This window comes from Brassica napus, chromosome C3 (assembly GCF_020379485.1).
Source record: "Brassica napus cultivar Da-Ae chromosome C3, Da-Ae, whole genome shotgun sequence".
Classification (NCBI taxonomy): domain Eukaryota; kingdom Viridiplantae; phylum Streptophyta; class Magnoliopsida; order Brassicales; family Brassicaceae; genus Brassica; species Brassica napus.
In genome coordinates this window covers 6680517-6705962 of record NC_063446.1, presented here as the reverse complement: position 1 = coordinate 6705962, position 25446 = coordinate 6680517, and the positions used below count along the sequence as shown (strand labels likewise).

The following is a 25446-nucleotide window of genomic DNA, read 5'->3' as shown; positions in this document are numbered from 1 at the left end:
GTGACTACGTGATTTATTCTTCGACTCTCTCCCATGTTTTGCATAATAATTAAACAAAATTCAGAATATTCATTTTCAGGTGGATATACCTCAACTCAATCATAGTTCAAAAAAAAAAAATGCATTTGATACGACAAAACAATGTGGAGTACTATGCTCTATTGAATTCTCCAAGCCTTTTGTAGAGCTTAGACAGCAACTCCCGGCAAATTTCAGGAGACGTGCAAGGGCCACACATGAGGTATACAACGTTTCCTAGAGGCCGCATGAAGATTCCATCTTCCCTGAGCATCTCTAGAAGAGACTTTGCGTACAACGAAGCATACCTGAAACAAATCACTATGAGATACCAACAGTTTGTGTTCTTCAAGACAATGCTTTTCTAAAGAGATTCATACGATCTTTACCCGGAGTTGGAAGCATCTACTTTAAGTTCTAGAGCGAAAAGGGTTCCTAATACAACCACCCTTTGAACCACAGAGTGACATGATATTTTTTGCACCAGTTCTTCATCCCACAGCTGCACAAAAACACGTGTATGGTTGAAACCCATTTAAAGATGTTTGCTTACTGATCATCTGCCACAAAGATGTTTATATTTTGTCTTAGTACCTCTCTTAAGATTCCTCCTTGAGGGATGATGTTATGGTTAGTCTCTATATCTTTAAACCATTCGATGGCTTTGGCGGCTGTTGCGCATCCCATAGCATGAGCTGAGTATGAGTGACCATGAAGCAGGGCTTTAAGCTACAACCAATAAAGAGCATTAGATGGCTTCAAGCGGAAGAAGAAAAAAAAAGCATGAAGATGGTTCTTCTACTTTTCTTACCTTTGAATCTCCAGAAAATGAATCAAACACAGCATCTGTGGCAAGAGTGACAGCTAAAGGAATCATTCCACCAGTCATCAGTTTGGCGAAGCAAGCTATGTCCGGTTTGCAACCGAGAAGTTCAGCAGTAGTCTTTGGTAATATCATTGTAACTTTGTTAGCAGAGTGTAAATATTTAACACAGGATGACATAAAATCAAAGTAACAGCTCACTACCTCTACTCCAAGACGCCAGAAACCTGTGAACACTTCATCGAAAATGACTGGAATTTTTCTATTCCGGCACTCATTGACCAGAACTCGTTGGAAGAGCGGATCAACCATGTGCATTCCCCCAGCACCATGGATTACTGCAGATACAATCAGCCACCTAAATAAAAGAGTAGTTTGAAGATTCTAAACTTTGCTGGATATAATATCATACCTGGTTCTATTATCAGTGCTCCAACATGGGCGGATTGTGCAACTCCAGAATACTCTTGTAGCTGTTTTGATACATAGGCCGAATAGATTGTTGCAAGAATTGATGTGTCTCTACTCTTGTCGAAAATCTCATCACGAGTGCTGAAGGCTGTAAGGGTTTGGGAATATTAAATCATACAGCTAAAACATATATGTTATAGAGGATAGCAGAGAGAGGAAAGGATGATAACTTACTTCCATATTCTTCTGGGGCTATTTCAGAAAAACTTTCAGGGAGGGAGAGGTTCCAAGCTCCATTGGAGAGAAAAACAGTAGGAGGATCCAGAAACAGACCTCTTCCAGTATACCTACAAATACAAAGATAGATGCAAACCTAATCAGAGGGAAGCAAGACAATGTGAATATTCACAGGTGATGTAATCATGATATTATTCATCCTTAAGGAATGATATTTCTATTTAAGCAATAAAATTCAATAGAGAATTTTCAAGTCGGAATCATGAAAAGCGATAAAGGAAAAAACTCCTCCATACCACGGCTGCTGGAGGAAGCCTGTGTAAGGTGATGGTGCTTGTGCTTCCATTGCTCCTAAAGTATCCCCATGGTAAGACCCTCTAAGAGCTAGGACCTAAAAATACAACACACATCTCAGTAAGTACACACTGTTTAAGTCTAACTTACACTAACAGATACAACATTAAAGCGTCGAAGTATCATGGAGCATCAGCAAGATGATTGTACCTTAACCACAATATGCTTTTTCTCTTCACTGCCCTCAGAAAAATTCAATATGGCCTCATGATCAACACAAAACTTACGAAACGCCATCTTCAAGGCAATTTCGATTGCTGTGGATCCATTATCCGAGAAGTACACTCGAGAAGCCCAGCCTGCATGCATAAAACTAATTAGCCCTCCCATCAATGCTTGAAGAATGTGACAGAACAAACCTTTTCCCACTCCATCTAACAAAATCTCAGCACATTTCAAGGCAGGTTCATATACATTCTCAGGGAACATGACATGCCCGAACCTAGCAGCAGTGTAACCCATTTCTCTAGCCAGCTCAGCCTGAAACCGCCTAAACAAAATTTCAAAATAAACTTCAGAAGATTCACCACAAGGAAAGAGATAATAAGCATTAAGATACAAAACAATAGGCACAGATGACCTGGAAAGCAGGATCTGGCCCCTGTGTCCACCAGCTAGCACAAGCATCAAACTGCTGGGTAATAGAATTGTTACCAGAAGCCTGAAAATGATGAAAGTGGCAAAGTTCTAGATGAGCTAAAAAAAAGTTGGACATGTCAAAAAAAGGGATGTTTGCATACAAACCTTGTATACTGAAAAGTTTTCACCACAGCGAGAGTCAATCACCGTCACAGTTTCTTCAGGCACAAGTTTATGCTGAGTAAACGGCCACCAGAAAACCTCTCCCGCCTGCTTCGCCATGCCGTTTAATCTCTTCACTCTCTCCAGATAAGCTGACACCATTACCTCTTTCAAAGCCTTAAACACGCCATCCGATTCCACAAACCATTCTATTAGATCATCTGAAGGGTCCTTGGGAACAGGCGGAAGCACAAGCACAGGGACTCTAGTTTTTCAAACAAGTGTAACTATGAGACATGGTTCAAAAAAAGAACATAACACTGATAAAAGGCACTGAAAAAAAATTTACTTGTTCCTTAGATATGACGTTAATGGAACTTCATTAACAAGGCCGTGATCCTCAAAGACAACAGCAGCAACGTCGTATCCTCGAAGTTTTAGACTTTCGTAAGCTGCAATGGTCCCGGAGATACCACCGAGCCTGCCGTCTCCGACGAGAACTCCAGGCAATCTAAGAGGTCTAATCTCAGGAAGACAAAACTAACATGAGTAAGATATTTAACCAAATTTACCTCCTATGTGTTGCCTATAATCTCAAAGGAGAAACCAATGTTGTAATAAGAGGCGGGCTGCTAAAACGGTTATAACCGAAAATGATTTTTTCTAAAAATTGGTTTAGACGGCGCCTAGGCAGCAGCTCGGGAATTAATCTTCTATAAATTGTTTAATTACAGTCTAACAATTTCTTGAATTTGGGAATAACCAGTATTCTAAAAATCGGTATATGCGCGTCTGCCTAATCGGCAAATTAGACCTAAACGAAACGATTTTTCGGTAGTCTAGACTGTGCCTAGACGCCAGCTCAGGATTAATCTTCTATAAACTGTTTACTCATAATCACAAATAAGCCTAACTGCCACCTAGCGATTTCTTGAACATAGAGAAAAACTGTTACCTGTAGAGGTCGCACTGAAGAGAACCCGATGGGCCTGGACTCGCGACTCCACCGGCAGTCTCCACCAAACAAAGAAGATTAGTTTTATTTCCACACTCCATCTCCTCCCTCAAACACTGCTCCACCATCTTCAACACGTCAGAGTCTTCCACCGGCGCGTTTTCCCTCTCCGCTGCTAAATGCGGGGAGATAGCCGCCTCCCAGGCATACAGCGTCTTGCAGGATAGCTCCGCCGCTGCGCCGGTGACTACCTTCTCCTCCAAGAAGTTCAAATCGCGCATTCCATTCTCTCTGATTCCGCTGCGGGGGAGTGAAGAGCGGAGGACGGAGTTGGAGACGGAGAGAGGAACGCGGAGACGGAGGGAGAGGGAGTCGAGCTTGGAGAAGACGAAGCGAGAGTCGGAATCGGAAGGGAAGCCGGTTTGTAATGGTTTTAGGTAGAGGAGTTTTGTGGAGTGCGAGGCGGGGGATGGAGGTTGGAGGAGGAAGGAGGCGGAGATGCCGGTGGAGACGAGGGTTTTGCCGAGGGAAGTGTTGGCTGACCAGATTAAGTAGGTAGGGTGGTTGAGAGGGAGGTGGTAATGTTGTGGAGTAGATGGAGAGGTGGACTTGAGCCTGATGTGGTGGCGCAAGTGACGGAGACGGTGGCGGTGGCGGTGGCGGAGGAGAGTGGCTGTTACCAGTAACATTGTGAGAGGAAAGAGAAGTGACTGAGAAAAAATTGTCGCTGGGTTATTCAACTACTAGTATTGACCCATTGAGCATGGGAGTAATTTTGCTTGCAAATAAACGCATTTCAGTTTTTAAAAATTGACATGTATAACATATTTTATCAGATAAAGTAAATGCGTATACACTAAAAATAATATGAACACACTTATACTTAAGTAACCACAAACATATAAACTAAGCTTGCTTTTTGTTTATAAATTTTTACATTGACCTTAAATAGTTTGTTGAATGTAAATATTAGTATGAAGCTTTTCTACTTTACTTCGTTTTGTTCTTTCAATATTTTCTCTAATTGTATCCATGTACAAACTAAAATAATGTTACAAACCCAATGAAAGCATTTAACATTATTTTAGTTTGAGAATAGGTGATTGTTGCTACTTAATTTTTGTTACTATAGACACAAATTATAAGCTCATGTCAAACATAACTAAACCATTGAAAGTGGATCAGACGCTTTTGATATCACAGAAGCGTAATGGTTTTTCCATGTTTTAGATTTTTTCAACCGTTCTTTTGAAGTTATATATGTAATATATTTAAGTATACACACCAGAAACATTTACCTTTTAACAAAAGCCTTTCTATCAAAATCCCTTCTTCTGATTCTACAACGTTTGCATCTTCATTTGTGGTTGACTTCTATCCTCCTTATATTTCCTTCTCTTTCTTCACGTTAAAAAGTCTATTTGTTCGAGTTGAATCTCCAGCCATTCAAATCCACCATGTCCACTCTTTCTCGAGCTTTCCTATCCCTAAACCGGTTCCCAAGAAGCATGTCCTGCCCTGCCGTAATCAACAAAAATGTACAAAGGAGGGAGATAGCCCCATTAGGAATACATCCTCTATCAGCACTCGCTCTGTGACTCAGGACATTCAAGATGACCCCAAATATGAATTAAGATTTTGAAAGCAAAGAAGAAGAATACATCCTTTATATTCTGTTTTTGATCGATCAAAAAGGTTTCTCTAATTTTCTTTATCGAATGTGATAAAATTTTGGGAGATATAAGAGAATGAAAAATTAAAGATCGTGGTTAAAGTATGATCGTGGGTAGTTTACATATCACTTTTTTTCTTTCTTCTAAATATTATTTTTTTGAGTTCTTTTTTCTTAATTTTTTATATTTATTATGTGTCAGAATATGATTGGTTGAGTGACTTGCAATTTAATATATAAGGGATGTCTAGCGGGATCCAAGCCATCGTTGAACAGTCGGTTAGGTTAGGTTGGATTTGGTTTGGTTCGGTTTGACTTTTTTTTATAGAATTTCTGGATTTTGAAAACAGATCCATTATAGTCGAATTAATTATATCATACTCTGGTTCTATTTGGGGATTCTGGATTTTTTTTCTCCCTTTTTTTTAGATAGGAGGATTTTGGGTTCTAAAGAATTGTATCTGAAATCCAGTTATATTTTAGTTTGATTTTGACAAAATATCATATACAAAAACAATAATTAATCTATTATTGTCATTTTCTAATATATTTCAGTTTTATATGTATATATCCAATTAAAGTTATGAGCTTTTAATAAATTTTGATTAGTTTATTTTATTTTCAAATTTTGATTTTTTGGTTTAGAATGAAGCACAGTGTATCTGTATTTTATAATTAGGTTTCAATTTTTTTTTTGATTTTTTTTCTACTTTGGTTCATGAGTTATCAAAAGGTTGGATCTATAGTTTTGTTTATTTCTGTTTATCACTTAATCAAGAAAATTTAAAACAATTATGCATATTAGAAAATTTTACTACAATTTTTCAAATTTTAATGATTATTATTGTAAAAATGCAAACACAACTAGAGAAAATATGTTTTTTATTTAAAAAAAGCATATTTGTGTTTTCTCATGTCTTTGGTCACACTATCAGAAAAATAAATAAAATAATAATAATAATAATATGTTTTTTATTCATTTTTACGTTTAAAAAGACGATTCTGGATTGAGAAGAAAGTTGTTTTACGGCAACTTTGGTTTTTAGTTGTATTTTCTCATGTCATTACACACACTTATACATATAAGAAACTATCTTTGCTTAAAACTATATATTATATTACATAGACTATTGTCATGAGATTACACTTCGTAGCTTTATCTTGGATTTGTGGTAGATAGTTGTTTCCGGCGAGACAAACATCGAAATATTTGCATTGTCATAGTCCCGACGGACCTGGCCCCGCTTCTTAAACTTAGTCATCTTTGATGAACGGAGTTTGGAAGATGAAGATCCATATTAAAAATTCAAAATAATAGATATTTTTGTAGTATAAGATTAGATAACCAAGTCCCAAATGTTTGTACGGGCGAGTTGAAGATCACGGCCCCTCATTACCGAAGTTGCTAATTGCCACGATCATGTGGTTACCGGATGGAAAATGATAAAATGACCCATTTATCAACTTTCATGAAACAGGTTATGCCGAAGTGATATCTTACACCAAGTAGAAGTCAAGTAGGTATAGGGTGTAACCTAATGTAGTGGTGGCGCAAGTGCCTGAGACGGTGGCTACGGGCAACACTATCGGTGGGAAACTAAACTGAACAGAGATAGTAGGGCTTTAGAATCAGAAGTGAGTGGAGCTAGAAACTGACGTTGGCGTGTGATGAGCACAAACTAATTAGATTAATGGGTTGGAGCCATAGTCTTGTTTACATCTGAGCTTATTGTGTTTATCACCTGGTAGGAATATTTAAAATAATTATTGGCATCTTAAAACGTATAATGATTTTTTTCAATTTCTAACAATTCTCCTTTTGTAGAATCCAAATGCGGATATCCAATAGAGAATATATGATTACGTTTATAATTAACAAATTGATATGTTGAAACGTTTACGTTTTAAATGTCTACCACAACGCTTTCCGTGTCATGAGTCACTGCATGATAAACCAATCCCCGGATGATTCCACCTAGCAAGACGTATATTATATTTGCACTGCCAAGATCCCTCATCTAGTAATCTCACTGCCAAAAACGCAACCATCTTTGATAAACGTAACATCAATAATAGAAAAATGCATGTGACAAGTTAATAAAGAAGAATTCTAAATGCTGGATGAGACTTTATTTTTTGTTGCATACTTGCATGCAACACTACTAATGGTCATATCAAATAACTACGTCCCATTATGTCAGCCAGTATGTCACTTAGATCGTCAAAGCAATAAACATAATCATTAATCAAAACATCGTGATAAAAAAAATCATTAATCAAAAACATGAATAGGAACAATTATTTTGTTTCTCATATTTTAAAGTGCTCTATCTGGATTTTGGACTTTAAATGGTAAAGAAAAATTAAAGTTTAAAGTTTAAAGTTTAAAGCACTCTCAGCTCATGCCATAAGCCATTTTTAAAATTTAGAAGATACATACATTTTAGTGTAAACTTTAATTTTTTTTTGTACTCTAATTTTTAAATTTTTAAAAAATGTAAACTTTGTTAAAAAATTAGGGTTCTGATTAGTTTTAGTGCTCTAATTTTTAAATTACAATAATACAACTACAGAATTTGTGAGAAAAAGTTGGTTTGAGTCCTAAGTTTAATGAGCCGGGCCTGCCTGAAAGTATGGAATGGCTAAGAGGAGACGATAAAGGAGCCCACGTGATGAGGCGAAGGAGAGAAGATCCAAAGCCACGGCTAAAATGGTTTGATCCCACTTCATATTTAAAAATAAATAAATGCGCGGGTGAAGAACACGCGCAGGGGCGGTGAGCACAAGGAATCTGCGGACTAGGAAGAAGCATATGCCCCACTTGATCATGATCATGATCATGATCATGATATATGCCACCATACCGTGGGAGAAAATTTAAATATATTCACATTTCAATTTTTTTTATTAAATAAAAATAGCCAAAAACCGCCACGTGGATCACTACCTGGCGTTACAGAAGCATCGCATCTTCTAGTTCTTAGCCCAGAAACCAAAAAAAAAAAAAAAAAAAAAAGTTCCTCGAAAATAAAAAGATTTTATATATATTTTTTCCTCCTCTCCTCATCAAATCAAAAACCAAGATAGATCAGAGGCTCGAAGCGTGATTCTTCATCATATTCAAAATCGAGATTCGTATTTCTTCTCCGAGATTGAAGGTAAATTGATTCCTCTCTCTCTGTAGCAGATGATGATTATCGTTAGATTGATTCGTGTTATTGCATGTCTTTCTCCAGAGAAAACTGGTGAAGATTCGATGGAGAATCGCTCCAACGAAATCTAATAAGCTTGCGGATTCGAGTTTTTTTTTCCATGTGCAGCAGTAATCGAGTAATCAGATTCGCCATGGATTCCGGTTCCGTGAACTCATCTTCCGTCACTAGTCCAGGCTCCAGCTTGAACGACGAGCCGCACCGAGTCAAGTTCCTCTGCAGCTTCCTAGGCAGTATACTGCCTCGTCCTCAGGACGGGAAGCTGAGGTACGTGGGCGGGGAGACGAGGATCGTGAGCGTGGCGAGGGACGTTAGGTACGAGGAGCTGATGAGCAAGATGAGGGAGCTTTACGAGGACGCGGCGGTTTTGAAGTACCAGCAGCCTGATGAGGATCTCGATGCTTTGGTTTCCGTTGTGAATGACGATGACGTGGTGAATATGATGGAGGAGTATGATAAGTTAGGCTCCGGGGATGGGTTCACTAGGCTGAGGATCTTTCTGTTTTCGTCTCCTGAGATGGATGGTTCCTCGGGGTATGATGATCAGAGGGAGTCTGAGAGGAGATACGTTGATGCTCTTAATAATCTGGTTGAAGGGACGGATTTTAGGAAGGTGCAGCAGTATCCTGACTCGCCTCGGTTCAATCTGAATAATGACGATTTTTCGATGGTGGAACCTTTTAATCAGCTGGCTATTGAGAGTGGAGGTGGTGGAAGTCAGAGGGGTAACGAGATACCTGTTGCTCAGTATAATAATCTTCACCAGCTCAGGATCCCTCGTGTGGGTTCCGGGCAGATGATTGCAACGAGGTATGGTGATGTAGAAGGCACATGGAGTCCTTACTATTCTCCTCGGCATCATGGTCATTTTCAGGAGTTTCCGTCTTCGCCTTCCTCTGCTCGTTACCGGATGCCGTATGGGGAAGTTCTTGATAAGGGGTTTGATAGAATGCCTGAGGATTACGCGAGGCCAGGTCATCATCCTTTATATGAGCACCAGGGACAGGTTCCTGATAACGTGGTGTGGGTCCCGGCTGGAGCTACGCCGCTTGAGAGTAAAGGAGGTTTTCCTGGGAATGTTCTTCACGGTGGTCCAAGTGGCTATGAAGGGGGTAATATATGCGAGAGCTGTCGTGTACCGTTTCATAAGAACCATCAGCCGTTTGAGCAGCCTAATGGATTTCAACCGGTTCCTTCTGCTCATTGTGCACAGTGTCCGCCCAACAGGGAAGCTTTTATGCTTAACGCAGACCCAAAGCCTCCTACTCCTCATGGGGCTTATGCAAATGAGACTTTCGGGCATGAAAGAGGATGGATAGGTCAACAACAGGTGAATCCTAATCCTAATCCTCCACGTATTGATGAAGGGAGGCCACTTTTATCTAATGTTGGAAGACCAAGTGATCATTACACTCTTGATGGTCCTGGGATGAATTATCCTTTTGGCCACCGACCTGGACCCGAAATTTCCAATGAAGGGTTTCACGATAAACCTCTTGGTGGCATTCCCTTGAACCCGTCCAACCCTTCTGCTGAGGAACGTGGGTTTCACTATGGGAATAATCTGTATGCTCCAGGACCTGAAAGTGTTCACTCAGCAAGTCATAGCCACATCTACCCGCAGCAAAATATTTGGCAGAACGTTCCAAACCATATAAGTGGTGCTCCAGGCTTGCCTATGCAGCAAGTCAATGGCACAGCCAATCAAACTGTTATCAGGAATCCGATGGACAGTGCTTCTAGATATTCTATTGGAGTGGAGAATCAAAGTGTTTTAGTCGGTTCTCCACAAAACATTTCAGGATTTGATGCAATGTCTTCTGCTGGCCAGCCTTACTACCCAAATCCTCATTTTCAAGATAGAGCTTTCCCTTTAGACCCAAATTGGGTGCCTTCTGAGAACCAGGCTGTGCGTAGCGAATATCTGCAGGGGTTTAAGCCTTTGTCAGGGCCCATGCTACAGACAAACCTCGATGGTGCACCAATTATGCAGACACCAGATTGTGTTGAAGTGGTGAGGCCCGTGGAAAGCAAGGTTGCTCAGGGAGGTGAACACATTAACTGTGTTGATACTGGTGTTTCAGACGGTGTTCCTTGCCTAGATAAACATCAACCCTTAGCTGAAGGAAAGAATGATATGGCAGAAGTTAGTCCTTCTGCTGCTGCTCCTCCTGAAGGGGCGGAGCTATCAGTCGAGCGTTTGAGTTTCTTGCCCGAGTTAATGGAATCTGTGAAGAGGGCGGCACTTGAAGGAGCTGCTGAGGTGAAAGCTCATCCAGAAGAAGCGAATGACCCTGTGAGGCCAGAATTGGTGGAAAACGAATCAGAGCATGTGGTGAGTATCATGAGATTTGAACTTGTTATGAGGACCTTATGATATAATCCTTTCGTCTGATCCTGCAACAACATATTTTTTTTCAGAATGCTCAAGTCGAACATGAGGACTCTGATAGCGACAATCCAAACAATTTTAAGATTGAGCCAACAAAGGCGGAGGCTGAAGCTCTATCTAGGGGACTTCAGGTTTTGTATAACATTACTTTGTTAAAAAAAAAAACTAAACACATTTTCCCATTTTTTTAGTCCTTTTGACTGTGTTATATCACCTTGTTCGTCTAGACTATAAGAAACGATGATCTGGAGGAGATTCGAGAGTTAGGTTCTGGAACATATGGATCTGTTTACCATGGCAAATGGAAAGGCTCAGATGTTGCAATAAAGAGAATAAAAGCAAGTTGTTTTGCAGGAAAACCTTCTGAAAGGGAACGTTTGGTAATATTGATTTCCTTTATTATCAGTTGGCTTTGAACACATTCATCAAAGTTAACTCCAGTATTATTCTCTTTCTGTTGCAGATAGAAGATTTTTGGAAAGAAGCTCTGTTACTGAGCTCATTGCATCACCCGAACGTTGTATCTTTCTATGGGATAGTTCGTGATGGTCCTGATGGTTCTCTAGCAACTGTTGCTGAGTTCATGGTTAACGGATCTTTGAAACAGTTCTTGCAGAAGAAAGACAGGTAAAAAGATTTACAGAGTCATTGAATATTATACTAATTTTACAGAGTATCCAAATATCTGATACCTTATTGGTTGACTCATCCAGAACTATTGATCGTCGCAAAAGACTCATCATAGCCATGGATACTGCTTTTGGGATGGAGTATTTGCACGGAAAGAACATAGTTCATTTCGATTTGAAGTGCGAGAATCTTCTAGTGAACATGAGAGATCCTCAGCGTCCTGTGTGCAAGGTTAGGTTTTTGATCATCTCATCTCCCATATAATGAGAACCAAGCTTATATATTTCTGACCTATCCGTTTCTCTCTCCAGATCGGTGATTTGGGTTTATCTAAGGTGAAACAGAAGACTTTAGTGTCTGGAGGTGTTCGCGGAACATTGCCATGGATGGCACCGGAGCTCTTGAGTGGCAAAAGTAACATGGTCTCTGAAAAGGTATAACTAATCTCTTATAAAGTCTGCAGATTTTTTCCTTATACAGCGACTAACCAAACCAGTTATCTCTGTGTCAGATCGATGTTTACTCGTTTGGGATTGTAATGTGGGAATTGCTCACTGGTGAAGAGCCTTACGCAGATCTGCACTGTGCTTCTATAATAGGTAATCAACTAAAACTTTCTTTCTCAACTAAAACATACATGCATACTACTAACGATTGATTCATGAGATTGGTGTTTAATTTATTACAGGAGGAATAGTGAATAATACATTGCGTCCGAAGATCCCACAGTGGTGTGATCCAGAGTGGAAAGGATTGATGGAAAGTTGTTGGGCATCTGAGCCAACAGAGAGACCATCCTTTGCTGATATATCGCAGAAGCTCAGGAATATGGCTGCTGCTATGAATTTGAAATAAACAAATAATGAGAGAAGAATAAAGGTGATTGTTGATGATGATGAAGAAAAAGAAGATGGCGATGGTGCAGGGCTTCTATTTACTTTGGGTTTTTATAAAAAGTATAGTTAAGCCTATTTTAAGTTACCACTTGGTTTTGCGGTTGGAACGCGAATACTAGCGTTTTTATTGGTATATATAAGTTAAAATCTTGAATTTAGAGGATTTTGTTATGGATCAAGCAATGTGTTAGTTGCTGCACTTGAGGATCATTGAGCTCTCTGTCTCTGGTTCATATTGTTTTCTTCTTTCTATTGGGGTGTATATAAAACTTGTGGTTGCAGACAAGTTACACGTTTAGATTAGTCTTTCCTTCTTTGTTTTGGTTAAGAAGGTTAATAATAATATTTTGTTCTTAAAAAATCGAGAGATGGATACATGAACCATTAGTCCTTCAAAGATTTGCCTATGGTGGATCTTCATATTGCATTCTCGGTGAGATAAGAAGATTACAAAGCATATAAGCAGTTGATCTCTTCTCTTTGATTTTTGCATTATGGGTGTGATTGAAACGTTATTTGTCAAAGATTGGTAGACGTCCACAGGCATGAAGTCTATTCATGGAATCTCCTCTTCCCTACTTACAATCCCACGTAAGTTTAGTTTTCGGAATATTTATAGGAAAGCAAGTGTTGATGATGGCTTAGCTAAAATGGCTAGACATAACTCCTAAAACATCGCAGTCCTTGTAATCTTGAGTGTTGTATAACTGAAGTATCCAAGTTGACTACAAAAGGAAAAAGAATCACAGTGTTAGTCATGCATAAGATGTAATGGAACTCTCGCTGGGTCGGTATTTTGGACCAGTGACCAGGAGGTTTGAGTCCACTAAGATCACTCATATTTATTGCATTCAGAAGACTCGGACTTTAGTCCCGTAAGATGAATCACTTAACCATTGAACCACAATGAATTTTGGTTACTAGTTAAGAAGTTACATAAGTCATAAACGTTACTTAAAAAAATAGTAATGCTTGTTTGACAATTAAAAATAACATGGTCTGAGAAGCTCCCTAAAACGTGGTCGTCTACCACAAAAGTTCCCAAGATTCGAACAAACCCAACCCAACCCACAAACTAAACAAAGAAATTAGTGTTGTATAGAGATGAGGTTAGGTAATGGATTAAAGGGTCCAAAGACACACTTGAGGGATAGCAACAAAGTTTGACAGGACTGCAATCCTTTCAATATCTCTGTCTCAAATAGTTAGTAACTTATTAGGTTTGACTTAATGATTTGTTTGATTCTTAATCAATAAATACCGTAAATTATTCTAATAAACAATTGTACCGATAGAAAAGTCAGCCCCTTGCATGTACCAAAGATCTTTTTAATTTCTTGTCAATTAAATACTCTGCAAGTGAAGTAGGAGAAGAATTAAAGCATGACATTATCAACTCCGATGTCGTATCTTCCTTGTTCACAGAACAGATTCTTTTAACCAATTACCAGTTTTAATATAGGAAAATTATACAAAATCTTGTGTTAATCATACATTCATATGGACCCTGGACTTAATAAATATTATGTTATCTATCGACCTTCAAAATGACGAACCGTCCAAGAAAACAAATGTTCTTTGTAATTTTTGTTAAGAGTCAATATGTGATGTATCATGTATGAATGATGTATACCATTTAATACGGAAGCAAATTAAGTAAAGTGTGTATATGAAGACTACAAGCTTTCTAAGTACACTATAAGTAATGGTTGAATTCTAAAAAATAGCCGTATTAGTATCTAGTAATATAAGGCAAATGCGAGGTTAATTAAGGAGAAGTTACTGGAAGATGAATTTTTATAGAGTTTGTGAATTTTAATAGTTGATAAATTTTAAAAAGTCATGTAGATTGTGAGAATTTATATACATTGACTTATGAAATTTGATCATAATTTTTTTAGGTTGGTATAGATTTTCATTAATTTGTATTACCTATTTTCTATCGTTTTTTATAAAGTAAATATATAATTTATTTTTTTTCTAAATCATATAGCATGATTATTAATTTTTTTTTCTTTCAAATTAAAAAATAATAATAGTGATACATACAAAATTGGAAAAAATTTATGTTTTGAATTATATGTTTTTAAATTCAAACTTTTTCTAATTTTTTAAATAATTTATTCGATTTTTTTCAAAAAAAATGTCAAATTTTCTATTTAGAATTCAAAAATGCTTTTTGAAACTATTAAAAAATTATTTTAAAATTTTAATAGATATAAATATAATTATTATATTCAAAAACGATAAAACAATATAAAAATAATTATATATTCAAAAATGAAAAGTATTTAAAAATGTAATAAATTATAGTTTTGGACATATAATTTTGATTTAAAGTGAAATATATATTTGGTAAGTATAACTATTTTGTTTTCTAGTTTTTTTATCACATGGATTTTGAAAATCACATGAATACATATGATATTTTGAAAGTTAAATCTTATGAGTAAAAATGGATAGAATTCATCTCCCAATAACACTAGATTTAGTTAAAATTATAGAATCAATGATAACTAAATTTTTTGAATAACAAAGAATTTGAATGAATTTTGAAAATTCTTAAACCAATAACAATACATTCTATTAAGATTTTTGAAATCCAAAAACCAATAACAATATAATCTCAAATTTTTTAAAATTTATGAGAATTCACTTGCCAATAATCCCCTAAAACACGTGACACCATTTAAGAAACTAATGTCTTATCTTCTGCAACATATACACATATACGGTATGTTTTTGTTTAATGTTCTAAAATACGTGCTATACGGCCGTACATGCGCTGACTATACGTTATACGCAGCCTTGCTGTACCGAATTTCACAGTTCGGTTAATCTAAACGGTATAACGTGTTTTGGAAGTTTTAACTTGAATTACGAAGACCAATGACGACAATTACTTTACTTTGCTTTGGTGAATCCATATTTTATAGGAAAGTTGGTTTAAAGTCAATCTTTTTCATCTATCCTTTTACCAATCGGGAAGATAAAAGTCTGGAAGTTGTTTCTTTATTGTCGTGAACATTTTTTATAATGTAGTTTCTTTTTTACATCCAGTTTCTACAAAAAAATGATCTTAGTATGTATTTGAATTTTTACTCTTTATTTTGGACTAGAAAATATTTAGACTATATAAATTTATGACATATATTTTAAATTTTATCACTATAATTACTAAATATTCTATTTTTCTTTATAAAATATTCACTGTATATGCCCCGCGTAAACGTCCGTATATAAAATTAGGCGTTATACGGTAGTTCACCGTCTGACCAGCGTATAGCGTATTTTAAAACACTTTATGACCTAATCTTTATACAACACCTAACAAGCGCTAATGACATTTTTCATATGCCAAACTCACACGTACACACCCACACGTACCATATTTATATACTATTCTTTAATAAAATTATATGAACCAATAGCATACAGTTCATCAAATAAATATTACAAATGAAATATGATGTCTAAAGATGCCTACATATAAAAGGAAAACAATCATTTACCGTCTCATTGCAAAGGAAGTTACGTACGGTATTGTGTTAGTCAACCCAAGTGACGTGATGATGAGTGACACTTTTCTTGGATTAGTTTTTTGCTGGTAAAAAGACAATATTCTTTATAATATAACTGGTAAACTGAATTCTTATCTTGAATTTGTTTGGGGGAGGGGAATAACAGAGATTTTTACAAGAAAAATAAAGGCCACATCATAAAAATGAAATTTACAAGTGAAAATATGTTATTAAATTTTTGTTTTTTAATCATATTATAAACTCCATCATCTTTTAATTTATTAATTGTAGTGGAACGTATTTACTCAAAGTTATGATCCTATTAAATTTGTTGTTTGTTTTGTTGCTATGTCTTCTAAACTCTTCTAATATGTTGATAACTTGATATTAGACTTAATCCTAAGGCTTAAAATGTTTAAGATTTACATATAAGTACAAACTAGATTTTGATCCGCGCGCGCGGATGTATTTTTTAAAAAAAATATTATGCTATTTGTTTTTATGTCACTATTTAAGGTTGGGCAAAAAACTAGAATTTGAATAATCGAACCGATCCCAATCCGAATAAGTAGTACCAAATCCGAACCGAAATTGATTAAATATCCGAATTATTCAAAATTTTGATATTTGAAGAATTGAAACCTAATCTGATCTGAACCGAAGTATTTTTGGTATCCAAAATAGATTTATATAAATTAATTATTTTTAGATTTAATATATATAAAAACATCCAAAATATATATATGATACTTTTAAGTACGTTTAAATACTTAAAAATATATACAAATAATCAAACGTAAATATCTAAAATAGTTAAAATATACTCAAAACTCTAAAAATACATAAATAATTATTAATTCTCTTTCCAAATATTTAAACCAAACCAATTTAAATTGGTTATCCAAATCCGAACCGAATCCTCAAAGATCTGAACCGAACGCGAAATTCCAAACAGAACCGAACATGAAATCCCAAACAGACCCGAAAACGAACTTGAACGCCCACCCCTAATAACTATTATATATCCTATATGTATCATCATAGGTTACATAAATATGTGTTATCATATAATTAATTATATTTTATACGTACCATCAAATAAGTTTTCGTATAATTAATTATATTTTATACGTACAATCATATAAATAATCACATATATTATATTTTTAAATTTCAATGTGAAATATAAAATCCATAATTTAAGTTGGTGTTTGAAATTGAGTTTTGTATTGTATTTTTCTTATATATATTGAAAACATTTTTATAATAGTTATTGGAAAATATGTTAGTTAAAATAAAATTTTGAATATATGTATATTTTGGAATGAATTTTTGATATAAATCAATTTTAAATTATTATTTTAATTTGAATATGTATATCAAGTAACATAAATCCATTATTTTTTAATATAATATAATGCTTTTAATTTTTTTAATAGCATAAGCCCATTATTTTTTTTCCTAACTTACTGTTATTTATGTTTCCAAACAACACTATTTTTTTTAACTGCTATCTATATTGCCAGATAAAAGATTAAATTACTTCTCCTTTAATAAAATAGATGAACAGTACATTTGAATTCGAGATTAGTTGGATCCAATACTTAAAATGTTTTTCTTCCTTAAAATAAAATTTGCTACATGATTATTTTGTTTTTAATACGAGAAACATAAAGAACCCACTAAATGTAATGAATTCAGGAAATAGTAAGACTATAGGTTGTCCTATACAAACATGATAAACTCGAATCAATGTTGATTCCGCTATTAGGCTATTAGCATTTAGCAATGACTTTATAAAGCATAGGGATCAAGGTTAGAAATGAATTGGATCGGACATCGTAGTTTTTTTTAAGTATTCGGATCCGATTCATTTCGCCTGGATAGATAATTTTATGATTCATTTTTATTTGATTTATTTTGGCACCATCTGAATATTTGGTATCCGGATATCTAATAAAATATGTATTTTAGAGATATTTGATTCGTAAATATAAATAAAATAAATTTTTAAAAAAATCTTAAAAAGTAAATTTAATGAAAAAAATATTTCATTATAAAAGCTATAATCTCTTAAAATTGTAGTGAAACAAATATTATAAAACTTTTATTTACAGGAATAATATATATTGCCAAGAATATTAAAGAATAATTATGTAATAATTTTAAACTTCCATTAAAAATAACTATGAAACTTTTTAAAAGTAATTACACAATATATATAGTATCAACTTTATATATATAAAGAACTGTAATTAATATATTCACCAAAACCGACATTATACCCTAACAATATATATATATATATATGATCATATCGAATATCCGTGTTTTAAATTTGTAGTATTTGTGACTTTATTCGTTTTAACAGTTATTGTATATTATTATTTGATTTAATGTCTAGGACCGTGGATATGCGATTTTTTTTATTAAATAAAAATAGATAACAAATGCAATCAAAATTTACTGATATTTTGCTGCCTCTGATAACATCAGTGACACATGAATAAATTATAATTTTATGTGTACACTAGTCATTATATGTATATATGCATATATTTAATCACTAACCAGCTCGATTGTTATGTCTTAAAGCTTGGTATTTATCTAATGCATCGATTCTATGGTTCTGAAAAAGGACAACAAGAAACATTTGCGTTGCTTTTATTAAACTCTGAATTTTCTGGTACTCTTCAATCTTTTATTATTATATTTACTACATAAAATCTTTTATTTTATTGTAAGGGATATTACATATAAATAATATCAGTTGCTCCTTTTGAAAATTTGATGGCTTCCTCTTGTTATTTTGTTGCATGGTTGTGGTTCCTTATCTCACTTGATTATTTAACTAACTAATAACAATCTTTTGAATGAATATATTATTTAATAATAAGATTTAAACATTTCAAACAACATCTTTGTGATCGATCAAGGCCAATTAGTGTAAGTTGTCTGGTTGTTCCGATCAATTATTGTATTTAGGCTCCTCACTTTTCATTAAGAAAAGTCTTTGAGACCAATCAGTTTAATTTCCACAGTTTCATCGGAAACATTAATAAATCCTAAATAAACGTTAGAAAATATTACTAAATATAAAAATCATATACGTATAGAACACACACACACATATATATATATATTAGAAAACCAAACTAAATGTTATACTGCGAAGGAATCATATTAATATTTTAGTTACTAGTAAAATAAACTTTACTCACTTTAAAACGCAACTCTTGTATGGTTGGAAAAGCCATTAGCATTTTTAACTAATCATCGTTGATCTGATTCATGCAAAGTAATTTTGATATATATATATAAACCATTTTAGCGGTATCTAATCATGGTTATAAGAAATTTAAATTAATTTGTAAAGGGAATCTAGATAAATGACATCTGTTAAATTACTATTAGCAAATAACGAAATGGTACCTAAAACTAAAAGGCTTATATATAAGAAATTTAATGCATGATTTAGTTGATAGTACTTTCAAAATTGTTTTCATTGAGTATTTTTGTAGATGGTTTTAACGAAAGTTTACATACATGAGGGTATAAAATTTTAAAACAATAAATGTCAAAGTTGCACGGCGGTAATGGAAATCCATTTAGTTTTTTAATGTCTAAAGAGAATTTCTTTAACAAATTAAAAAGGAATGTTAAGGAAAAAAATCAAACGTGGTTACCTAAACAAGACAACCCTCAAAATGATCAGATTTGTTGATTAAATCGCTAAAACTGAACTTTCTTCTGATATGATTATTGTTTACACGATTACACTTCTGAACATTTTCATATTTATATATTTACGTATTCCTATTAGATTCTATTTGAAGTAGAAAATACACACATTGCATGTATATTATAGCATCCATATAAACAGTATATATTAGTATAGTATACTCGTATGTGTTATTGTGCATATGTGTAAAAGAAACTATAAGTCAAAGAACAAGAGTTTCTAGAATCAAACTGAGAAAGAAATTAACGGCCTAGACATGGAAATAAATGCTTACTTTGAGATGAAGTCAAACTTATTTTGCAAGGAGTCATATAACCGTATATATTTGGTCTTTCTCGATATCGACGTTTCTCCTTACGGCACACGCATTTTCATACTCATCATGTTACATCATCGGTTAATATCTTAGAAGCTTCGTCAAACTGCAGTTTCTATAATTGAGCACTGAGTGTTTTTAACAGAGTCAGTAACCAAGAAATGTTTTATCTAAACCGAAAACTACGTGGTGGGTGAGAGTTGCATGGTTGAAAGAAAAAAATACAATGGAAACACATTGTATTATTCTGCCTTTCTATGGATTGATAATTATGATTTTACTGTCTTACTTCTGCTAGTTCACGTAGGATGTATTTAACTATAACAGAATCCCAAATATATAATGTCGCGGGGGTTTGGTAAGTAGTCTTACTGGTAAGAATTTATTATTTTTCTCAAATTCTTTAGTCAAGAAAAATGGTACTCAAATGTTCATACTTCTCTTCTAAGAAACTAAAAATTTAACATGCTTGAGTTTCTTATTTAGGCCACACATTAATAGATTATGCAAGTTCTGAAAACTCTCTTGGCTTTTTACTCAAAAAATTCTGTCATAAGAAAGTCAAGAGCTTGTATACCTTTTCTAACAGAATTCACTTATTCAAACCATTATCTATAAAGTTAAGCAAATTATCCAAATTCAAGAGGTACGTCAGAAGTTAAAAATAACTAATTAGCGATGACATTTGATTGGCTATAGAGGGGAACATTTCAACCCAAGTCACGACAAATCAAGGCGATGGTTTTTTCCTGCCCTCTAATTTGATCAGTTAATTAAAATATATAAAGTGCTATACAATTGGACACAATTTCACGCAAGTCTTTCTTTGCGCTAATGATTATTAAAACTGAGACAACTTTTCACATTTTTTAAATAGATAAAGAAAGAAAGGTTAGAAAACTAATCCAAAAAGCAGAAAAAGCAAAACCCTACTCAGAAAATAATACAATTAGGGTTGAAGTAATTGAATTATGAAAAAATAAATAGAAGGCGGGGAAGACTTTTTTATAAACTTTTATTATTACATTTTCAGTTATAATAATCATCAATTAACACCTTCCTTTTCTCGTCTTTATAAACCATCCCTTCTCAGCATTATATCATTTCATCATCATCAAACATAATAACACGTCGAAAAAGAAGAGCAACAAGAACAAGAAAAGACAAAAAGATTCGTAAGAAAATGGGAAGAGCTCCATGCTGCGACAAGGCAAACGTGAAAAAAGGGCCATGGTCGCCTGAAGAAGATGTGAAGCTCAAGGACTACATCGACAAATATGGCACTGGTGGCAACTGGATCGCACTGCCTCAGAAAATTGGTAATAACTACAGTAGAATTTATACTTATCATTAACTGGATCTAGCTTATTTTAACCATGTTATAATCTAAAACTTATAATCTTAAGAAAAATTTGAACATTTTTATATATCACTTAATTGGATCAATGAAAGATTCACTAAATCAACCCCTTAGATCTTAATCTCTGGTTTGCTACCCGGCCCAATTCGTTGTCCTGATTTTAGGATTTTGTGTGAATCATAGGGTTGAAGAGATGTGGTAAGAGTTGCAGACTGAGATGGCTTAATTACTTAAGACCAAACATCAAACATGGTGGCTTTTCTGAGGAAGAAGATAGTATCATCTTGAGTCTTTACATCAGCATTGGAAGCCGGTAAGTGATTCATCCATATCTTTAAATTCCTATTAATTAGATAACTAAATTAATCAACACATCTTAGTTAATATATAATATATTATTGGGTTCAGAATTGGAGGTAATTTCTGTAAAAACTAAACTTGACCACCCTGTCTTTTTACCTTTTGTCTATGAATCTTATGCTGAAACACATGCAAGCCCATGTTTCAAGCTATGGCACATCTTACAGAATTTAGGGTTTATATTGTCTCTTTCTCCTTGTTTTGGTGTTTTTGGAAGCACCTTCATACATTTACATGAAATATGAAGTTAATTAGTGGTCTATAAAGAAGATAAGATTCCTATAATTAATTGTAATCTTGATTAATGTGATATATGTGCAGGTGGTCTATAATTGCAGCTCAGCTTCCTGGAAGGACAGACAATGATATCAAAAATTACTGGAACACAAAACTGAAGAAGAAGCTGCTCGGAAGACAGAAACAAATGAATCGTCAAGACTCGATTGCTGATTCGAATGAAAACAATATCAGCAGCAACAACAACAAGAGTCCTCAAAATCTTAGTAATTCGGCACTAGAGAGGCTTCAACTTCACATGCAGCTTCAGAATCTACAAAGCCCTTTCTCTAGTTTCTACAACAACCCTATGTTGTGGCCCAAGCTTCATCCACTACTGCAGAGTACTCCAACCACTCCTGATCAAAACTCTAAACTTGGATCCCAAGAAAGCTTCCACCCTCTAGGAGTTAACGTTGTTCATCAGAACAATAATATCAAGCTAGCTGAGATCAACGATGGAGTCTCTCCTCTCTATTCAGAGAACGTAGAGCAATCCCTAAACCCTACTCACGGATTTCAACCTAATTTCGGTTTTTCGCAGGATCTTCAGTTAGATGATCATAACATGGACCTTATGAACAGAGGTGGTTCTAAAGAATTGTTTCAAGTGGGAAACGAGTTTGAGCTAACGAACGGTTCTAATTGGTGGTCGGAGGAAGTCGAGTTAGAGAGGAAAACAACATCGTCGAGTTCTTGGGGATCAGCTTCTGTTCTTGATCAGACGACTGACGGAGTGGTAATGCTTCAAGATTATGGTCAGATGAGTTACCATAGTGTGTAATAATTTATGTCATGCATATATACATTTATGTATAATTATAGGAATGAATTATTGATGATTATGTATTATTACGATCATAAGCTTATAGCATGTGTCGAGCGTGAAAGTTTTTTTTTCTTCATAATATGTTTTTAAATGTAACGAGTTGTGGATAATAATGAATTCTACTTGCTTCTCTTTTGTTCTGGAACGAATACAAAACACTTGGATGGATTTTAAAATAATTTCTGACCCATTTTATGATGATATGTTAACATCTTACAAAGTTTTATTGATTAGTCGTGTTTGATAATTTCTGTAGTTGCTAATCATGGATTACTGGACTAATTACTAATTAAGCCATGAAATAGTGGGCCTGGCAGAGTTTCATTTCTAAAGGCCCATCCAAAGATGCAAGTAGTTGCTGAGAGTGACATGGCAACAGCATGAATCGCATGACATGGAAGCAGGTAAAGAAAAATTAATTAATTTATTACTCAACTAGAAAGTAAAATACTTTTGTACATTTGACCAAAACGTAATTTTGCATATAATAAAAGCCATGGAAGCATTTAGACTATAGCTAAGGTGATCATAAAACTTCTAAATAAAACCATTAGATAAAAGTCCTTATAGGGAACATTCTTAGGCCGGCTATATTTTGTATTCAGTCATCTCCAATCTATTATCCGTTAATTGCTAAATAATATATTTAGATCCATGTAAACCTGATAAATTTGATTAACTATAAGCATAATTAAAAGGTCACGGACGGTCACATTTTCTTTGCGCCACTTGATATTAAGAAATCAATTAAAATTCAATCCATAAATTTTTATTGCACACTTAAGATTATAATTTAGTTCCATCACAGCATTTAATTACATATGAGATAACAGTTAAATATTTTTATCGTTTATAGATACACCTACATTTTGCAAAGAGCAAAACATAACTCGGAATTTAAAATGCAGACATAATTTATTTATTTTTAACTTCGAATCCATATTAGTTTTTTTTAAGCAACTGGATCCTCATTAGTTAATCAAGAAGTTCATATACATGCACATAAAGGTAATATTAAAAACCCACAAAATCCGTTTAACTAAAGCGAAACAAAAAGAGTGGTAACCATAATCGAACATGGAAGCCACAATGTAGTTGACATCATCCTAAAGGTCCAAACTCGTTATTTAATTCATGAAAACATAACTTATAAATAATCACTCGCCAAAGTCATTTCTCTTCACCACCCAAATCCCATTTCATAGTCATACCACAAGATGGCGACAAGTTCATCGACGAACAAACTCATTGTCTTCACACTTTCTCTTATCTTGGTCGCCTTCCAAGTAGTCCATGCAGACTATTACCGTCCAAGGCCACCGGTTACCCCTACCCCCTACGTCCCTAAGCCATGGATCCCACTTCCGAGCCCTAAGCCTGTTTATCGGCCTCCTACTATCCCGAGTCTACCAGCTGGCTCAATCGCAAGACAGTTCCTTGACCCACATAACGCTCTACGGTCTAGACTAGGTATTTAATTTATTAGTTATAAATATTGTTCTGTGACAAAAAAAAAGTTATAAATATTGTTACATTTCACCATTATGGTTGGGTACTGTATATACTATATACTTCAAATGAAAGAAACCTTGGGTTTTAATAATGGTTAGTACATCGATTCCTCCAGTTATTTTTTGTGTTACGACCATGATGGCTAGTCTTGAATTTTGGTGCAAATTAGGTTTCCACTGGTTAGGTATTTAGGTTTGTATTTAGGTTTAGTTTTACATGTAAATGTATAACCAATATTCATCTTTTATATGTGTAATGTGTTTCTTTAGAAATTGAAATTTCGTGCTTTAAATCCATAATCTCTCGCAAGTTCGGAATCCACTTTTAGAAATTCTGATTTTCTTTATATAATGTTATTGCTATTGATTTTGATGAAATGAATCACATTTCTGATCAGGTTTACCTCCACTGGTTTGGGACAGCAAGCTAGCGAACTACGCGAAATGGTGGGCGAACCAAAGGCGTTACGACTGCTCGTTGACCCATTCCACAGGCCCATACGGTGAGAATCTGTTCTGGGGAAGTGGCTCGAGCTGGGCACCAGGATTCGCAGTGCATTCATGGGTGGTTGAAGGAAGCACATACAACTACAACACCAACTCGTGTGACGGAAGTGGAATGTGTGGTCACTACACTCAGATGGTGTGGCGTGACACCAAAAGGCTCGGGTGCGCTAGTCTGGTCTGTGACAACGGTGCAGGAGTTTTCATCACTTGTAACTACGACCCTCCGGGTAACTACGTTGGCGAGAAGCCTTACTAAGAAAAAAAAATGCACTTTAAACGGTGTTTCTTTTTTTTAATACTTGATTCCATTTAATTTCTATATATTTCTGTTTCAAATATCTCAGTGAAATTAAAATTTCCGAGACATTTAATATGTATAATGTATGGATCATCGTTTTGTTGTTGTTGTTGATGTTTCTAGTGTCCTAATGGTGGTCATCCTCAAATTTTTGTGGACTTATTATGTAAACATAGTAAATCAATGAGGTTTTTGTGGGTGTAACATATGAAATATCAGTAACATGACAATGATAGCTTAACATATTTCACCAAAAGAAAAACTTGACAATGATAGCTTCTTAGCTTTCATGTAATTTTTTTTGGTTTAACATAAAAAAAAAGAAAAGAAGAAGAAAAAACACGATGTTATTCGTTGATCAAATTAAACTGCTCTGAAGACTAGT

The 25446-nt window shown here is 34.7% G+C and overlaps 4 protein-coding genes across 4 annotated transcripts; 3 read left to right on the top strand and 1 right to left on the bottom strand.

Annotated features, from left to right (window-relative positions):
- Positions 1–34: 34 nt before the first annotated feature.
- Positions 35–4308, bottom strand: LOC106387199 (bifunctional dethiobiotin synthetase/7,8-diamino-pelargonic acid aminotransferase, mitochondrial-like). The gene is made up of 14 exons (XM_013827018.3): positions 3540–4308; positions 2934–3104; positions 2588–2849; positions 2424–2504; positions 2203–2323; positions 1994–2142; positions 1786–1880; positions 1487–1599; positions 1254–1400; positions 1046–1179; positions 830–961; positions 613–747; positions 408–520; positions 35–326 (listed from the first exon to the last, which is right to left on the bottom strand). The coding sequence occupies exons 1-14, from the start codon at positions 4226–4228 to the stop codon at positions 152–154; spliced, it is 2517 nt and encodes an 838-aa protein (XP_013682472.2). The 5' UTR covers positions 4229–4308; the 3' UTR covers positions 35–151.
- Positions 4309–8105: 3797 nt separating this feature from the next.
- On the top strand, positions 8106–12627 carry LOC106387198. The gene is made up of 9 exons (XM_013827017.3): positions 8106–8369; positions 8448–10758; positions 10845–10946; positions 11043–11195; positions 11279–11442; positions 11529–11676; positions 11757–11879; positions 11957–12044; positions 12134–12627. The coding sequence occupies exons 2-9, from the start codon at positions 8524–8526 to the stop codon at positions 12298–12300; spliced, it is 3180 nt and encodes a 1059-aa protein (XP_013682471.1). The 5' UTR covers positions 8106–8369; positions 8448–8523; the 3' UTR covers positions 12301–12627.
- A 7166-nt stretch (positions 12628–19793) lies between these two features.
- On the top strand, positions 19794–22821 carry LOC106386410 (transcription factor MYB36). Its single transcript, XM_013826260.3, has 3 exons — positions 19794–21239; positions 21464–21593; positions 21962–22821. The coding sequence occupies exons 1-3, from the start codon at positions 21104–21106 to the stop codon at positions 22698–22700; spliced, it is 1005 nt and encodes a 334-aa protein (XP_013681714.1). The 5' UTR covers positions 19794–21103; the 3' UTR covers positions 22701–22821.
- A 236-nt stretch (positions 22822–23057) lies between these two features.
- LOC111203915 (pathogenesis-related protein PR-1-like) lies at positions 23058–25267 on the top strand. The gene is made up of 2 exons (XM_022698059.2): positions 23058–24215; positions 24655–25267. The coding sequence occupies exons 1-2, from the start codon at positions 23963–23965 to the stop codon at positions 25017–25019; spliced, it is 618 nt and encodes a 205-aa protein (XP_022553780.1). The 5' UTR covers positions 23058–23962; the 3' UTR covers positions 25020–25267.
- Positions 25268–25446: the final 179 nt, after the last annotated feature.

Bases quoted from the DNA above. Each gene is read 5' to 3' on its own strand.
- LOC106387198 (XM_013827017.3), top strand. From the start codon at position 8,524: ATGTGCAGCAGTAATCGAGTAATCAGATTCGCCATGGATTCCGGTTCC. The intron at 11,443-11,528 runs GTAAAAAGATTT...TGACTCATCCAG, and splicing joins TTCTTGCAGAAGAAAGACAG to AACTATTGATCGTCGCAAAA. The intron at 11,880-11,956 runs GTATAACTAATC...TCTCTGTGTCAG, and splicing joins GTAACATGGTCTCTGAAAAG to ATCGATGTTTACTCGTTTGG.
- LOC106386410 (XM_013826260.3), top strand. From the start codon at position 21,104: ATGGGAAGAGCTCCATGCTGCGACAAGGCAAACGTGAAAAAAGGGCCA. The intron at 21,240-21,463 runs GTAATAACTACA...TGTGAATCATAG, and splicing joins CGCACTGCCTCAGAAAATTG to GGTTGAAGAGATGTGGTAAG. The intron at 21,594-21,961 runs GTAAGTGATTCA...ATATATGTGCAG, and splicing joins TACATCAGCATTGGAAGCCG to GTGGTCTATAATTGCAGCTC.
- LOC111203915 (XM_022698059.2), top strand. From the start codon at position 23,963: ATGGCGACAAGTTCATCGACGAACAAACTCATTGTCTTCACACTTTCT. The intron at 24,216-24,654 runs GTATTTAATTTA...ATTTCTGATCAG, and splicing joins CGCTCTACGGTCTAGACTAG to GTTTACCTCCACTGGTTTGG.
- LOC106387199 (XM_013827018.3), bottom strand. From the start codon at position 4,228: ATGTTACTGGTAACAGCCACTCTCCTCCGCCACCGCCACCGCCACCGT. The intron at 2,324-2,423 runs GTCATCTGTGCC...AGGCGGTTTCAG, and splicing joins GGCCAGATCCTGCTTTCCAG to GCTGAGCTGGCTAGAGAAAT. The intron at 748-829 runs GTAAGAAAAGTA...TATTGGTTGTAG, and splicing joins CATTTTCTGGAGATTCAAAG to CTTAAAGCCCTGCTTCATGG.